General features: G+C 34.1%; 1 protein-coding gene across 5 annotated transcripts in view; it reads right to left on the minus strand.

The window, feature by feature from the left end:
• Positions 1–16,319, minus strand: part of LOC131436956 (neurogenic locus protein delta) — a 250,535-nt gene extending 234,216 nt beyond the window's left edge. Inside the window, exons 1-2 of one of the 5 annotated variants that reach the window (XM_058605963.1) lie at positions 16,130–16,319; positions 15,535–16,039 (exon numbers count right to left, since the gene is read on the minus strand). In XM_058605963.1, coding sequence (XP_058461946.1) covers positions 15,535–15,594 — 60 coding nt within the window. In that variant the 5' untranslated portion in view covers positions 15,595–16,039; positions 16,130–16,319. Of the gene's footprint in view, positions 1–15,534 lie in introns of all 5 variants that reach the window. The other 4 variants (XM_058605962.1, XM_058605961.1, XM_058605964.1 and 1 more) reach the window with 4 other exon arrangements.
• Positions 16,320–18,817: the final 2,498 nt, after the last annotated feature.

Raw genomic sequence — 18,817 nt, forward strand, 5'->3', positions numbered from 1 at the left:
ACTTCTTTGTAGGCGACTGCAGATCACTCTTAGTTTTCTACCTGTGGCTAACAGACTTGTGTCGTCACAGAATAGCGATTTCTGACAACCAACGGGTAGATTTGGAACATCAGAAATGAAAATATTATACAAGATTGGAGCTACGCTCGAACCCTGCGGAACACCGGCTCGTATGCAGAGCTCTTTTAACTACTAGTGCAACGCGGGTAAGTTGGTGATTTGCTGCACAATTGTGTTAGATGTACTTAAAATTGTTCTATAGTGATTTTTTCGGTAGTATTGTAAAACTTAACAGTGATAAATTGCACAACCCATTTTAATATATTTAAAAATCTTTCTGAACATATCTATTACAAAAAACAATTCTAAAACAATTGTAGAACCTCTTGAAATTTCAATAAGATACATTTGCTACTTATGTTGTACACCGGACATTTACGGTTCATTGGGCGATGATCTCCTTAGCAGTTTCGACAAAATGGTGCTTCATTAAATTCTTCCTCTTCATGCTGCTCACCAGAACAGTTGAAGCAACGGTTTGGGCTTGGGCATCGCATACGAGTATGGCCGTAATTAAAGCGATTATAACAAAGCATTGGATTCGGAAAGTATGGGCGAGTCGATATATGTAACAGACCGGTATTTATGTGTTTTGGGTACGTTGTCTTGCAGAACGTAAGAATTAATGCTGGTGTATGGGAAGGTGGGGCAAGACTGCCAGAGGGGCAAGTGTGTCACCCCCACCATTTTCACATAGAATGAACATTTATCATAAATAAACACATTTGGGTTTGTTCATTGAATATTCACGATATAAGTTTATATTGCATCTATTTGTCTCATTTATTTATTTGGTCGTGAATTCCAAACAAACCAAATCTTGTAATTAGGAAACACATATAATATGAGAACGAGATCTTATAAAATAAGAGTTTTTCAATTGTTTTCCATTTGCTAGGGTTTCATTTTAATGTCAGATCATGGGTATACCTTTTAGTTGAATATTTGTTAAAAAATGAATATCGATAATTGAATTATTAGTAACATAGTACCATGATTTTGCAATCGGTTCATAACGGGGTTCGTGATATTGCTATGGGGCAAGTGTGCCAAAACAGATGATGAACAAACCTAACCTCATAGTCGATTAGTGTTGAAACATTCAATAAAAGCAGATTGTGAACGATGGTACGGACATACAAGAGGGGTTTTTCGCGTAAAAAATTGTCAAACACAACCATGCTTGCTGCAATTGGTGGTTCAACAATTCGAAAGGCGGCTGAAGAATTCGACATTCCGCGGAAAACTTTAGAGAAGTAAATGATGATGATTTTCTTAGTACATGTGATATCAAATATAAAAGTGAATCTTATTGGTTGTATTAAGGAAAGCAGTACAGTAGAGGAAATCTAATTAAATTACAGAGAAAATGTAATTATTGTTAGGGTGGCGGATCTGCCCCACATAGAGGGCACTTATGCCCCGCACTGAAAATATTGAGCTGCTCAACAAGCATCCGAAAATTACATGTATTGATTACCGTATTGTTTTGTTTATAAATAATGCTTTTTGGGCTATCGAAGAATACATTTTTCCTGAAAGTATTTCATAAACGTATCAATAATCAAAATCAGGCGTTAATTTATTGTAGAAACACGAAAATTCTTAGCATGGCACACTTGCCCCACCATGCCTTATTTACTCTTTTCCCACCTTCACCTCGTTTTATTCGCTGTATTCGAATTACTCCCTGGCTGAGAATCTCCGCTAGAACATCTTTTGTCGTGAATACGACTTACTTTATTATGGGACGCCTTTTCAAAATTAGCCATATGGAAGAATGAGCAGAACTTAATCGTGAATATATCGACTTGTATTAATGGCAGCAACATAATTCCTTCACTATTTCATCAAAAATATGATCAGGAATTTAGGATAATATTTTGAACAGTGTGAGATAACTACAAACAACTCAAAAATTAAGTTTTCTCAAAATTTGAAAAACCACCAAGTCACCAAGCTTCAAAAAAAGTTGGAACGGTAACTTCGAGCTATCATAGCTCAGTTGTTACATGACCAGTTTCGTTAAATTTTACACCTTCGAATTTTGTGAAGTTTGAAGATTATTTTAAGTATATCATTATTGTCGATCGTTTAAAAAAAACTAATGAAAATCTGATTTTTTTCGTTCCAAGTTTTGTTTTCAAGCTCAAAATATGCCCTATTTGCATTCATGCGGCACCTGCATCGCGAATCGGATATTGAGAACTTCAACTTTACCGAGTCATAACTTTGTTGTTAGTCAACCGATCTTCAAAAGTTTTTCACCATTGGAAACTTACTACTTCCAGAAATAAAATGCAATGAAAATAAAAACGAAAACCTATTTTAATCCACCTAGTGGTGTAATGATGCCTTTCTCATATTACTCATTACATCATGAATATAACCGTGAAATTCGCAAAAACAACTGTTTATTGAATAGGAATAGGATAATTTGTTCGGATCTAATCTCACAAACTCTATAAATCCTGTTTAACCTGTAGTTCCGGAACCGAAAGTAGTATCCACAACAAATTAAGGAATTCCGTATGAAACTGTAAGACTTTTCTTTTGAACCTATAAGTTTGTGAAAATCTATTCGGCCATCTCCAAGAAAAGTGAGTGAGATCCTTTTTGCAGTTTCTAATCACAATTTCCAATTCTCCCGAAACCGGATTCAGATGAACGGAATAGCCGAAGTTGGTTCGTTTGCTACCAACAAATATGACCTACAAATTGGAACAGTTTTGAACGTAGTTAAACTTATACTTACTATCTCATGCTCTATTTCGTTTAAACCAATTAAACTAAATCTAACGAAACGAACCTGCGTTTCTGTTACTACTGCGTGCTAAACAGCATGAATCAGCAGCATGAAACATGTAGTAGGATTGTTATTATTATTATTGACATCACTACACAACGTGTACGTAAGCACGCCTTGTTCGTTTTGTGTTTTCTTCTTCTTTCGGTGTTGTACATATTGTCACTCTATATGGCGATTTGAAAACTTTGACACTCATCGCCCTGTAACTGCGGAACCGGAAGTCGGATCCGGATGAAATTTCACAGTAGGTTTAAAGACAGTATAAACTTCAATACAAATCAAGATTTGTGAAAATCGGTTCAAGCATCGCAGAGAAATCGAAGTTAATTTAGTTTTAGGAGTTTTTCTTCTCCACTTTCGGTGCTCTCGGAACAGGAAAAGAGGGGACCAGTAGTGCCGAATTAAGTTTTTATGCCCACAAACTAACAAGCTCTTCAAACTAGAAGAATTTATCAGACAGTTTTATGAGATTTGTACCTGTTTTTAACCATCGTTCGTGGAAAAATACTAATAAAATTGGTAATTTTCCACTTATCACGCTTTAGTTCCGGAACCGGAAGTCGGATCCAGATAAAATGTTCCTCAAACTTTTAGGATATTATAAGACCTTTCATTTGAATCTAAGTTTGCGAAAATCGGTTGAGTTGTTCCAGAGATAATTGAGTGTAAACTTTTTCTCAAATTTTCACATATTACCATATAACTCCGGAACCGGAAGTCACATTCAAACGAAATTCAATAGCAAGCTATGGGACCATAATACCTTTTATTTGAATTTTAGTTTGTGAAAATCGGTTCAGCCATCTCTGAAAAAAGTGAGTGCATATTTTTTTCACTTTTTTGGTACATTATCTATATCTCCGGAACCGGAATTCGGATCGGAATGAAATTCAATAGCAGGCTATGGGACTATGAGACCTTTCATTTGAATCTTTGTTTGTGAAAATCGGTTTGGCCATCTCTGAGAAAAGTGAGTGCATATTTTTGTTACATACACACACACATACACACACACACACACAGACATTTGTTCAGTTCGTCGAGCTGAGTCGAATGGTATATGACATTCGGCCCTCCGGGCCTCGGTTAAAAAGTCGATTTTCACAGTGATTGCATAGCCTTTCTATATGAGAAAGGCAAAATAGGGTTGTCTACCCAAAGTTATAATGGAAACTGTAGATAGATGACCTAAGAAAAGGTGAGACTTTTTACAATGATCGTAAATATCTCGAAATTCAATTCATCGATTCGATTGCTAGTGATACCAGCTACAATTTTCGCTGAACTACCATTCCTGCACAATCAAAAGAAAACACTAAAAAATCGATGAATTTATAAATATATATGAATTTTTCATTTTTTTCACATGTTTGTATAGAACTCAAAAATTAAAGCGATGACATGTACATTTTTTTGATTCAGAATATTGGAATCATTACCAGAAACAATGTATTGATCACCAAAATTATATATCCGTTCAAAGAATCTCAAGAAATTTGGTACAAATACAAAATTTTTCCAAACAAAATCAAATCAAAACTTTTAAATTTTATGACATATATTTTTTTATTATTTTAGTTGGAAATTTATTATGAACAAAATTTACAAAAAAACTGAATCTTGGATTTCACTGAAAATCTTGGTAAATAACCTAAAACTTTGAACATAGTTATATTTTTGTATTGGACAAAAGATCTAAACAATTTTTATGCACAACCCAAACGCCATTGATAACTACTAAAATTCTGATTTTGTTTCAGGTTTGCCGTAGAATCCCAAAAAATAGGTAAAAGGTAGGAAATTTTAGAATTTCCGAGTTATATTGCATTGCACAGTGGTCCGGATCCACATCTTAGGGGGACAAAAACATTTGTGGCCTAACCTTATACTTTAGAGCTATGATGTCTTCAAAACAAATGTTCAGTGATGATAAGACATATGTCGATGTACATGGTATTAGGGTGGCTCTTATTATTAAGGTGATCCAAAACTTATTTTCCGGATGTGTTGAGATAGAGGACTGCATTCTTCGGCAAAATTGTAGATAAACTTATATCGAGCAGCTTTGCTGAAGACATCATAGTAGTATCTGCAACGGTTTTAGTGTTATAGCTATTTTTAAAGAGCAACTCAGGGTGTTCCTCAAAAAATCAGATTTTTTGCTCTAGCATTTATATTATTATCTTTTCGTATTAGAGGCTACCCATAAAAGACGTCACGCCGCAAGGGGGAAGGGAGTGTTTCACAAAACGTGACATTTTGTGACAGGGGGAAGGGAGGAGGGTTGTTGGAATGTGACGTCCAATATTTTCAATGAGCGCATTTTTGAAGTACCTAATTATAATACTGCTTTGCTAATCTCCACAATAAGCGTTTACATTCTATAGGAAAACGTGGATTTTTTTAATGTAAAAGCTTCTTGTAAATTCGGTAATGAATTATGCAGGAAATCATTTCTGTTGTGATCAGCAAAAGTGCACGGAGGGGCGAGTAAATTAGCGAAATTAATAAATTTTGCCTTATATGAGTAAAAAAAAGATGCCTTCTAACTGTTTAACTTAAGTTATGCACTGACAATTTTAGTCAATGTATATAAGTTTGGGTGCATAAATCGCTTGGAATAATGGATTTTTTAACTTTCGGAAATCTAATGATAGGTAGTAAGCAGATTTGGATAGTAACCACACAAAGAGTACAAGAATTTCAAACAATTTTTTTATATAAAATTCTGCCATTTTAACATCAAAGCAAGAGCAAAACATTTATAGAAGACGATTTTTTCAGTAATTTGATTTTCTAGCATTGAGAATAGTATATCATAAGAATTTCTCTTATCAGATTCTGATGCAGTTTATTCAATTGTATTCTATTTGAAAAAGGAATCACTGGACCAATTGTACTTAATGAAATTGGTATGCCTCATCAATAACGAAATAAGATATAATAACAAATCTTGATGCTAAATATATATTGTCTAATCTATCAAGCAGATTCCTTTGATGAAATAATAAGAAAATATGAAGTATTGCTATGACAGCACAGGAACATCAAGACAAGATATGTTGGTAAAATTTGTTATTATTTTGATTTTTGTTCACTATTCACATCTACCCTGGAGAAGTGCAGGTTTTGCTATGGCAGTTCAAACGCGCCTGCTGTGTGCTAAAACCTTGTACTCCTGTTACTTTCATAAATTAAATTCATGTCAAAAAACGTTTTTTTGAGTTTTATCAAAATAGTGCATCATCATAAACATCATCATCAGCATCAACCAGCTGGAAGTAAAACAAAGTCTTTTGTCGCTCTAATCACTAGTGGTGTGAAATATATTCTTAAACTAATTTTGCATGGAGCATTGCTATTGCGTAGAGAATGCTGTCAAATTAACAATATCAATGTGATTACGATCCAAACTTATTGAAATATATTCTTAAACTAATTTTGCATGGAGCATTGCTATTGCGTAGAGAATGCTGTCAAATTAACAATATCAATGTGATTACGATCCAAACTTATTATTTTCATGAAACTTTCATCTATCATTTATTTCTCTTAATCTAGTATTCATTTTATTGCGAATGAAACAACGGTTGCGAAATCGAACACGGGATGCATCAAACAAGAATTTATGTTGAAATTACGTAAACCGTGCCGTAACGAAATCGGTTTTTTCCTCAACTCTGCTGATAAGGAGTGTTAAAAGAACCTTTCCCAAAGATACAAAATTGACAATGTTCCATGATTTTGGAAAAATCTTATCTTGATCATATGTGGTTTTCCTCCATCAAGATCAAAGATGATCGAATCATCTAATGATTTAACTTACATGGATCAAGAATCATTTTAGCTCAAAATCACTACCGATTTTGTGTGACGGAAGATCAGTACCGATTTTGATCGATGTGATTTAAAGATCACTGGTCAACTGATCCTGAAAAGATCAGATCAGAAGTGATCTATATTTTCTCAGTCCTGTGTGTTACACTAAGGAAATATTACTTCTTAGCTAAAATAATAATATATCTTTGTACCCCTAGGAGGATTAAAACAGATGATTTAAATGTTTCATCAATTCCAATCAAATACTTTTGTTAAGTTATATAGTTAATATTAATAAAATAATTTCGATGGCTTTGTAGTTTTAGGGACATTTTTTAATCTAATGACAGCATGTAATAAATCGATTTTCCCTCATATTTATATGGTTTGTCATACATATTGAGTGTGTATTGAGATGAATTTTATTTATTTTGAATTCGTGACATAGGAGGGGTGAGGGGTCTTTGCTACAATGACAATCTGTGGCAAAGGGAGGATGGGGAGTCAAAAATTGCCAAAAAAAAGTGTGACGTCTTTTAGATATATTTGAACATCTTTTAGAGTTTGTTAAAACCAATTTTTTAATGACTGGCGCATTCGGGTAGCGTTTTCTGAACCGAAATTATGAGCAAAACTAGTTCAAAAACAGGTTATTTTTAAACTGCTATATTTAACATTAAAGCAAACGAAAAAAAAATCCGTTTCTTGTATTTGACAGAAAATATTTTCGAGCATGTTTATAAAAAAGGCGGAGGAGATATTTTTTTAATATTTTTAAATTATGTTCAAACATTGGGTTTTTTCATTGAAAAATACTTGTATCATGTAAGTCATTTATTAGCTATATATGAAAATAATGTATTTTTGTCTTATAAAGTGTTAAATTAAATTAAAATCTTTAAATCCTCTCGGTGGTTGGAGGTTTTATTAATCGTGCATGTTGGCACCTGCAGATCGTTCAACATCTTTTCGGGGATGCAGAACGATTTATTTCTTTATGTTTTGTGCCACCTTTATGTTTTGTTCCCACCTAACCCAATTCCCTTCCATGTTCCTTTTATCCTTCCCTTCCCATCAGGAAGTTGAGCTACGGCAAGGCACAAATCTCCAAATAACTAGGGGAACATGCCACCTGAGCCAATTAGTTCTGATAACATTCCAGTTTCATAAGTACCTGAAATAGTGGAACTCACTTCACTGAGAAAGATGGCCTAACCGATTTGAGAACTGTTTCATTTTGTAGGTTACACTAGTTCATGCACTACCTTTAATGTTTTTCAAAAATCAAACAAAATTGTTTGAAGAATACATTTTTTATATGAGAATAAGAGATATATGAGAAAGGCATTAATACACCACTAGGTGAATAAAACAGGTTTTACTTAATTTCGTGTGATTTTTTTTGTTAAATTCGGAATTCTACTTTTTCTGAATTGTTTACTAGTAGAAATTTCAAATGATTTTCGAATTCTATAGATTCCGAAATAATTAAGTTTGTGATGTTTAAATTTTAATATTATATCGATTATAATTGATGCCGTTTAGGATAGCGTTAAACTTTCTAAGTTGTATATTTTTGTTCTTAATTGCTAGTAAAACAAAAATCAAGCAATATTTTTTTTAATTGTAGTTGGTTTCTTTTACCATGGGTTAGTATATAGAATTGATATAATTTTACGTTCTATTTCTTATTGTACAAAGTCATTGTAATAATTTAAAAGTTTTGGGTTGTCACAAAATTTATTTTTACTAATAAAAAACAAATTCTACGTCTCTTTGGAAATCAACACAGATTAATATTTTCACTTTGATTTGCAGAAACGTTGGAACGCAATATATATCATAAATTTCGAAATTTCCGATCTTCTACCGATTTTTTGAGATTTTACGGAAAACCTAAAACAAAATCAGGATTTTAGTAGTTATCAATTGCGTTTGGGTTGTGCATTAACAATTGTTTAGATATTTTGTCCAATTACAGATCGGCTGAAAAGTTCGTATCGTTTCTATGAGAGGGCGCTACTAGAATTAAATCCATACCATTTCCAGTTAGTACCAACCTTCAAAAGATACGTGTATAAATTTGACAGCTGTCTGATTATTAGTTTGTGAGATATTGCATTTTGAGTGAAGCTACTTTTGTTATTGTGAAACAAATGCAAAAAGGAATTTCGTGTGTTGATGAAACACTACTTTTTGATGAAAACAAGTGCAGCCGATACCAAAAAATGGCTTGATGAGTGTTATCCAGACTCTGCACCGAGCGAAGCAACAATTCGTAAGTGGTTTGCAAAATTTCGTACTGGTCATATGAGCACCGAAGACGATGAACGCAGTGGACGTCCAAAAGAGGCTGTTACTGATGAAAACGTGAAAAAAATCCACAAAATGATTTTCAATGACCGTAAAGTGAAGTTGATCGAGATAGCTGACACCCTAAAGATATCAAAGGAACGTGTTGGACATACTATTCACGAATATTTGGATATGAGAAAGCTTTGTGCAAAATGGGTGCCGCGTGAGCTTACAATCGATCAAAAACAACAACGAATTGATGATTCTGAGCAGTGTTTGGAGCGGTTATATCGAAATAAAACCGATTTTTTTCGTCGATATATAACAATGGACAAAACATGGCTCCATCACTTCACTCCGGAGTCCAATCGACAGTCAGCTGAGTGGACTGCACGCGATGAACCGAACCCAAAGCGTGGAAAGACTCAACAATCGGCCGATAAGGTTATGGCGTCTGTATTTTGGGATTCGCATGGTTTAATTTTCATCGACTACCTTGAAAAGGGAAAAACCATCAACAGTGACTATTATATAGCGTTAGTAGAGCGTTTGAAGGACGAAATTTAAAAAAAAACGTGTTTAATCCACCTAGCAGTGAGATGATACCTTTTTTTTATCAATCCGCATCTGTTTTTTGCATGAATATTCTTCGGTGTTCGTTTTAAGCGACAATTTGAGATTTTTATCACTCATTATTCTGTAATGTCGAAACTGCAAATCGGATCGAATTTGAATCTAGAAGTGGGACAATCGATTAAACATTCCGTGATATGTCGAAGTAAGTTCCATTTTAGAGTTTACGGTAATTTAAAGTACTTCCAGAGCCGGTATTCAGGAATCAGCATAACCCAAACCGATTCGTATGGCCATATGACGAATAAATTACAACAGTTTTGAGTCCAACTTTGAAGCTTTTCGGGATTGTCATCTTCTATATCGGTTTGAATTTTAAAAATTCATCATCATGTAATTCGAGAACCGGAAGTCATAATTGGATAAAATTAATTAGTTTTTGTATGTATGTATAAAATTAAATAATTTTGTATATAAGTTTGTTTTAATTTGAATTTTTGTTCCTGAAATTTGATTAGGCTTTTTTTGAGAAAACTATTGAGCTTTGAGAAACGATTTTATACTGGAACCGGAATTCTAAAATCGAAGTCAGATAAATTCACCTGAGTAGCTGTATAGTTTACATTTGTTTCAAAATATTTGAAAATCAGTGAAGACATCTTTGAGAAATCAAAGCACGAATTAAATTTTTAGGTGCCTTCTGATTCGACAACTGAATACCACTAAAACTGAAAAAATTTAATATTTTTTATCGACTATCCAAATCTGCTAATCCGATAAACCTGATTAATTTATGTGGAATAGACATTTTTATAACAATCACCCTGTATCCCCGAAACCGGAAGTTGGATCTGACTGAAGAGTAAGATGTTTTATAGAATCTTGAAACTTTTCATTTGAATCTTAGATGATTCTTAGATTTCGTTTGAATCTTTGATCGGTTCAGCCATCTACGAGAAGAATGAGTTACACAATTTCGACTTCGTTTCATATATCATCCTGTAGTTCCGGAACTAGAGGTCGGAACCAAACATAATGCAGGAACTTTGTTTGAGAGCATACGACTTTTCGTATGAATCTGAATTTGTAGAAAAGAAATTTTCCGAGAAAATTGAGTGAAATTATTTGTCACACACGCATTTGCTGATCTCGACGAACTGATTCGAATGGTATATGGATGTTATGTTCTTCCAGCATTTATTGCTGTAAGTAGTTTAAAACAATATAATTAAAAAAAAATCTGCCATCATCTGGTTTATATATGTCATATTCGAACGATTATGTTGCCAAAAACGAGTCGTGCTAAAATCGGTCCGAGGCTAAATGTAATGAAAAAGGATGCTGTGCACTGTCTTTTTGGTATTTAGAAACAATTGTATGTAACAGTATAAAAAATCGTGTTTTCCGTTGCTCACAAGCATTTCTTTGTCATACAGCGCTCAAAACTCCCACTGCTGGAATAGGGGGAAAAGTCGCTTACACAAAAATTTCGATATCTCCGTTAAAAATGGACGGATTTTAACAATCTATGGCTTGTTGGATAGGTATTATCGTGCGGAATCTAAATCTGAAAAAATATTCTGTTTTCAAGGTCAATTGTGACAGATACTGTCGAAAAACTGAAAATTTTGACATAAAACTTCGTATAACTCAAAAAGTAAACATCCGATCTCAAAACCATTCAATAGCGTTTTGGGTGACGGGGAGACCTTTCATTTGCAACTAGTTTGATTAAAATCGGCCCATCTCTGAGATCTCGACCTCTTAGTTGACAACACACATACAGACACACACACATACACACAGACATTTGCTCAGTTCGTCGAGCTGAATCGATTGGTATATGTCATTCGGCCCTCCGGGCCTCGAAAAAATTTTCTAAAGTTTGAGCGAATTCTATACTTATTTTTTATATATATGAAAAAAGGTAAAACGGCCTCATTTGAAGAAGAAAAAAGTTTTGTTTCATCAAGACAATGCACCGTGTCACAAGTCGATGAAAACCATGCTGAAATTGAACGAATTGGGCTTCGAATTGCTCTCTCATCCACCGTATTCTCCTGATTTGGCCCCCAGTGACTTTTTCCTGTTCACAGACCTCAAGAGAATGCTCGCTGGTAAAAAATTTAGAAGTAATGAAGAGGTAATCGCTGAAACTGAGGCCTATTTTGAGGCAAAGGGCAAATCGTACTACAAAAATGGTATCGAAAAGTTGGAAGATCGCTATAATCGCTGTATCACCTCTGATGGCAATTATGTTGAATAATAAAAACGAATTTTGGCAAAAAAATGTGTGTTTCTATTAAACGATACGAACTTTTCAGCCGAACTGTTACAAAAATACAGGGTCCGCCATGTTACTTTTTTTTAAACTAGCGGTTATTTCGACATTGGTAACCTTAATGTCACTTCTGATTTGACAGAAACTTCCGCTGAACGAAAATGGTTGTGTATACGCTTGAGGAACGCGTGAAAATAGTGCCAACTGGGCTTGCGATCAGCTTGAAGACGCCGATTTTTGCCAAAAAATCATCTTCTCGGATGAGGCATATTTTCATCTCGGCGGGTATGTTAATAAGCAAAATTGTCGCATCTGGGGGATGGAAAACCCGCACGTTCACGGAGAAGCCGATGCATCCTCAGAGAGTGACGGTTTGGTGCGGATTTTGGTCTGGCGACATCATTGGGCCAATTTTCTTCGAAAATGAGGCAGGAGCCGCCGCCCCGGTCAATGGCGAGCGCTACCGCGCCATGATTAGCGATTGGTTATTCCCGTTACTTGAAGAGGAAGACTTGGACACCATTTGGCGAAGAATGCAGTCCTCTATCTCAACACATCCGGAAAATAAGTTTTGGATCACCTTAATAATAAGAGCCACCCTAATACCATGTACATCGACATATGGCTTATCATCACTGAACATTTGTTTTGAAGACATCATAGCTCTAAAGTATAAGGCTAAGCCACAAATGTTTTTGTCCCCCTAAGATGTGGATCCGGACCACTGTGCAATGTAATATAACTCGGAAATTCTAAAATTTCCGATCTTTTACCTATTTTCTTTGGGATTCTACGGCAAACCTAAAACAAAATCAGAATTTTAGTAGTTATCAATTGCGTTTGGGTTGTGCATAAAAATTGTTTAGATACAAAAATATAACTATTTTCAAAGTTTTAGGTTATTTACCAAGATTTTCAGTGAAATCCAAGATTCAGTTTTTTTTGTAAATTTTGTTCATAATAAATTTCCAACTAAAATAATAAAAAAATATATGTCATAAAATTTCTTGAGATGCTTTGAACGGATATATAATTTTGGTAATCAATACATTGTTTCTGGTAATGATTCCAATATGCTGAATCAAAAAAATGTACATGTCATCGCTTCAATTTTTGAGTTATATACAAACATGTGAAAAAAATGAAAACTGAAAAATTCATATACATATACATATATATGTACATATAAATTCATCGATTTTTTAATGTTTTCTTTTGATTCTCCAGGAATGGTAGTTGAGCAAAAATTGTAGCTGGTATCACTAGTAATCGAATGTAAAAATATATAGATCATCACTTTGAATTTCGAGCTATTTACGATCATTGTAAAAAGTCTCACCTTTTCTTAGGTTATCTATCTACAGTTTTCATTATAACTTTGGGTAGACAACCCTAGTTTTTGTTTTTTCAAAAATTCAAATTTTCATTGGTTTTTCTTTACCAATCATCCTACAAAGTTTTTGAATCAATCTACGAACTTCACAAAATTCGGGGTTGTAAAAACAGCTGAGCTATGACAGCTCGAAGTTACCGTTCCAACTTGGTATTTGGAGTGTTAAGTTACAGGAAAGTTAGTTCTCCGAACTTGTTTGTTGGGTCCATGAACGTCAGAAGTCTACGTCCCTCTGAGTCGCCGCTGCTAGCAGCAGCCATTCAAAATGACGTAGGGTGACTTAATGGGTACTAGTCTCCTGTTACCAATCCCTATCAATAATAAGGACAGATCCTACCTTGTTTGCACCTTCAGCGTCGAAGGTTTACTGGAACGCCCTTTGATTTTATATGCCACACTACTGTTACACAGTCTAATATAAAAAATTTTTTTTTGAAAAACTTTTTTTTTCAGTTTAACAGATTGGAGAAAAACTTTCCTTTCAGCTTGCCGTCTTTGCGATCGGTTTGAATATACTGAAATGGAAATCTTATTTATATTCATTAGATTTGTCATATGAATCATATGCAGAAAATAATTCATAGAAATTATATGGAAACTTATAATCTTTATTTAATGTGTACGTCAAATCTAAATTGACGTTATCATAATGAAAGTTATAAAAATATCCCATATAATTTATATGGAAATCCGATGAAAGTCGTGAATAGTTGTGTCCTCGATATTCATCAACTGCTCCAGACCATTTTTTCAGGAAGTTCCGTATCTCAATGTAATTCTAAATGTGCTACCCCATGAACGTCTGAAAAGAGTAAGATGCACCTTACAAACAATTCATCAGTCAGGTTCATGGTATATTTTTGCTTAAAGCCTACGGGTCTTCAAATCCCATTTTGGCCTTCTTAACTAGCATTCACTAATGATGCCTTGAACTGGCTTGAACTGGTGGCTTATCCCATACATATTAGAGACGGTCGGGTTTCGGGTATTTGTACCCGAAGCCGTACCCGACGGGTATTGGTCGGCTTCGGGTCAGAGTTGCCATTTTAAAATCTGTGTACCATCTGTTGTGTTGCATATTCTCGTTCATAATCTGTGAAAAACGTTTTGAAAATTTACTAAATATTTTCAAAAATCTTTTGAAATCTGTAAATTTTGATAAAATCTGTGTTCTGTGACACAGAATCTGTGGCAAAAAAGGCAAAAATAAATCTGTGAATATGGTAACTTTGGTACGAGTACAGAAAAAAATACGTTTGTTAGGAACGGGTGCCGATTTTTTCATTTTCAACGGTTAAGGGGCGGGTTCAGGTTAAAAAAATTGGTCAGGTTCGGGTTAAAAAAAATTGGTCGGGTTTCATGGTTTTTTCGGGTTTCCGAACTTTTTTCTGGTACGGTAAAGATTCGGCTTCGGGTTTGGAAGAAAAATTCTGTATAAAATGTTCATTATGACCTAAGTAACAAAAGTAAACAAACCGAGATTTATATTGCATTTTGTTAGGAATGTCCTAATACACGCACTACCCGAACACCGTTTCTCGATTCACTATAGATTCACTAAAAAATCTGTCAACACATTTGAAGTATTCGAAATCAATAAAAATTATCATTAATGCAACTTTCGTCAATTGGCAATGTTTTGACAAAAGTGTATGCGCGGCCGCGGAGTAACAAAACGACGAATGAACACTGTGACTTTGGCAAAACGACGTAACTAATAGAAGCGAAACGACTTATGTGTCAAGTAAACCAGGAAAAAAACCACCTATCATACTGTCCAACGTACATGATCAAATTACAAAACGACGTAAGTGTCGTTTATGCCTAAAAGTTATCTTTGTAGTTGAAAATTGTGAATTAGTCACTATGATACGTTGCACGCATACAAATTGGACGATTTAGTGAAGAGATGAAGTTGTTTCAATTACTAATTTTTAAATAGGATTTTAAATTGTGCGATTATTTTTCAACATCGCTTTTCTCGGTTCAGCTGAAATGGTACATTCGTCGTTTTTTAAATTTTATGCAGAATTAATCTCCTGTTCGGATCGGGGACGTTTTTCACAATGATTCGGGTACGGGTCGGGTTTGCGTTTGAAAAAATGTATATCCGACGATCTCTAATACACACAAATATATATATATATATATATATATATATATATATATATATATATATATATATATATATATATATATATATATATATATATATATATATATATATATATATATATATATATATATATATATATATATATATATATATATATATATATATATCAAACTGAAAAACAAACATACCTGGCTTGTTAGTAACACTGTACTTAATTGTAGAACGAAGAACAAATGAATTGTATACATTGTGTTCAACACTTTTTATTGCCTTCAATTGTTTCTTTTATACAGGGTAGACTTTCTGCCACGTGCGAGTAAGACGAGTTGTATGATTTTATGGCGGCGGTTATTCCAATAAGCTGACACTCTTTATGTTTTAAATAATTGAAATCTGATAGTAAAACATATCACCTGCACTTCACCACATAACACATTTTTATATTCTTCAACTCATTCTTTTACCGTTGCAATTTGCATAACTCCAGCACTAGCAATCATTTTAGCACACAATAATCAAACATTCAATTTTCGTGATTTTTTGTCGACCAATGATGAATGTATCGAAATCGATTGAATATGTGCACATTTCATTTCCACGACTTGTTGCTTTACTCAAGATCCGGTTGCTGTTGGGAGGATTTGTTATATTGATTGCAGCATAGATTACCACATTTCACCTATAAACAAGTTCCTGTTTTTAAAGAAAAATATTCAGCGTTATTTTTAATTACCATTAAGTTACCACCACTGTTAGTTCTCAAGGACCACATAAGTTACAAACCGACAAAATTCCACTAGACCGCGAAACGTTTTCTTTTAGACTTACATGAACAAACTGAATGCAACACTCCAGCGTTTTACTGGATCGGCAAACTTCGTATATTAAATGATTGTACATCTCTTTCCATGCTTGATATTTCTCTCATTCTTCCACACACTAAGCGTAATTGTACACCAAGCAGCTGTCCGTTTCGCGAGACGATGAACAAAGAAACACTTCCATATATTAGGGCATGCCCAGGAGTGTTCCAGTTCTGGATGCACAATTTGTGTCAGTTTTAAAATTTACACGCTTAGAAAAAGTTACTCAAAGTTTGAGTACTAGTTACTCATTTTCAAATGATACATGGAAACGTCAAAAATTGAGTAGTTATCATCAATGATATTGAGTAACTCCTACTCTAAATTTGAGTTTAACGCAAAATCTCGTTTTATAGTTACTATTCGCATTCGCGATAAGTCTAAAAGTTGTAATAACCGTTTGTAGCAACAGGTTGTATTTTTTGTTAGTGAGACGCGTATTTCGAGGGTGAGTCGATCAACACAAACGGTGTTGTGTCTGCAAAAACCGGAATGATCAGCTTCGTGTTGTGCTTTAGAATGGAAACGAATATGCTCAAATGTCATTTATGAGGAATAAGTGTATGATTGGTGCCTGAGCATAACACACTACTCCAAGCGACCACCACTTGATATAGTATTGAGTTCAATTATTTAACATTTTAATACAATACACTCAGAAAAGGAGCAATTTTTTTGCAAATTTGGAATATGTAAAATAAAATTTCACACAAAATTTGAGTAATAGTCACTCTATTTTTGTACATGTACGAATAAAGTATTACTCAGTAAATGAGTAGATTTTACCCAAATATCGTTTCCAGTGGAAGAACTCAAATTTGAGTAACTTCGGAGTTACTCTAAATTAGAGTTGTTCCACTTTTTCTGTAGATGAGTGAGATCTTACTCATTTTTGAGTAACTATTTTTAAGCGTGTAGATCTGTAAATTATATTAAGAACAACTGGCAGCCCCAGTAGCGTTTTACTTTTGGTACAAAAATACAAAAAAATTGAACGGCATCATATGCCACACGCTTAGAAAAAGTTACTCAAAGTTTGAGTACTAGTTACTCATTTTCAAATGATACATGGAAACGTCAAAAATTGAGTAGTTATCATCAATGATATTGAGTAACTCCTACTCTAAATTTGAGTTTAACGCAAAAGCTCGTTTTTTGTTACTATTCGCAAGATCAGTCTAAAGGTTGTAATAACCATTTGTAGCAACAGGTTGTATATTTTGTTAGTGAGATCGCGTATTTCGAGGGTGAGTCGCTCAACACAAACGGTGTTGTGTCTTCAAAACCCGGAATGATAAACTCCGTGTTGTGCTTTAGAATGAAACCGAATATGCTCAAATGTCATTTATGAGGAATAAGTGTATGATTGGTGCCTGAGCATAACTGACATGTATGTTAATTTGCGATTAACACACTACTCCAAGCAACCACCACTTGATATAGTATTGAGTTCAATTACCTAATATTTTAATACAATACACTCAGAAAAGGAGAAATTTTTTTGCAAATTTGGTATATGTGAAATAAAATTTCACTCAAAATTTGAGTGATAGTTACTCTATTTTTGGTACATGTACAAATAAAGTATTACTCAGTAAATGAGTAGATTTTACCCAAATATCGTTTCCAGTGGAAGAACTCAAATTTGAGTAACTTCGGAGTTACTCTAAATTTGAGTAACTATTTTTAAGCGTGGCAGTTATAAATTTGACAGCAGAACTGTAAGAGCATATTCAGTAGTGTTCTAGTTCTATATGCATAATTTATGTCAATTACAAAATTTAAATCTGAATTTTATGACAAGCAAAACTGGCAGTCCCAGAGGTGTTTTACTCGTGTTTCAAATATCCAAAAAATAGAACGGCATCGTAGACCAGTTTTAAATTCGACAGAATAAATAAAATTAGAACGGCTTGCTGGGCATACGTTTGTTTCAGTCCCTGCTCTATTATAGATCTTCCATATAGAACTTGTAGCTGCTGAATTTGCTCTACACGCAGAGAAATTGAGCTTGTTTAAAATAACAAAACAGTCAGTAGATTTCAAAATATGATTTCTGTTGATTTCAAGCAGACCCTGTCAGCTTGGAGCGTTCTCAATCTTCAGTTCAGCAACGTCATCGCACGGCGTCTAATTCAACATGTCCTGTCAATTGTATAAGTGCGCAGTGCTGCTATTTTGGCGCGTACGAAATTGACATTTCTCGCCCGTACTTCTATGTACGTGATTCGATGCGGACTCGCCTGAGGGCGCCATGGTCGCAAAAAAGGATGTTGCCAATGATTTGTTCGGGAAATGTGAGAGCTGGGTATCTTGTTAATGTGATGTCTTTGTTTCAAGCTAGAATATGATTATTTTGAACCATTTTCTTCCTTCTACATCAACAATTATATCTATTTGATTCTCATCCTGGCTAACGAAAAACTGGTTTGTTCCGGCAGATTTTATCGTTGAAATAAATCAGTCATTTATTGAATGTCAACTAAAGTTGAGTTGAAGTTATTGGTGTTTGTTGATTAAATCGTGTTTTACATTTGTATCAAGAAAAAAATTGGTTCATTTTATCTATGATCTTATATGTGTAATGACAACTAAGTTTATTGTTTGA

This window comes from Malaya genurostris, chromosome 3 (genome assembly GCF_030247185.1).
Source record: "Malaya genurostris strain Urasoe2022 chromosome 3, Malgen_1.1, whole genome shotgun sequence".
NCBI classification, from domain to species: Eukaryota; Metazoa; Arthropoda; class Insecta; order Diptera; family Culicidae; genus Malaya; species Malaya genurostris.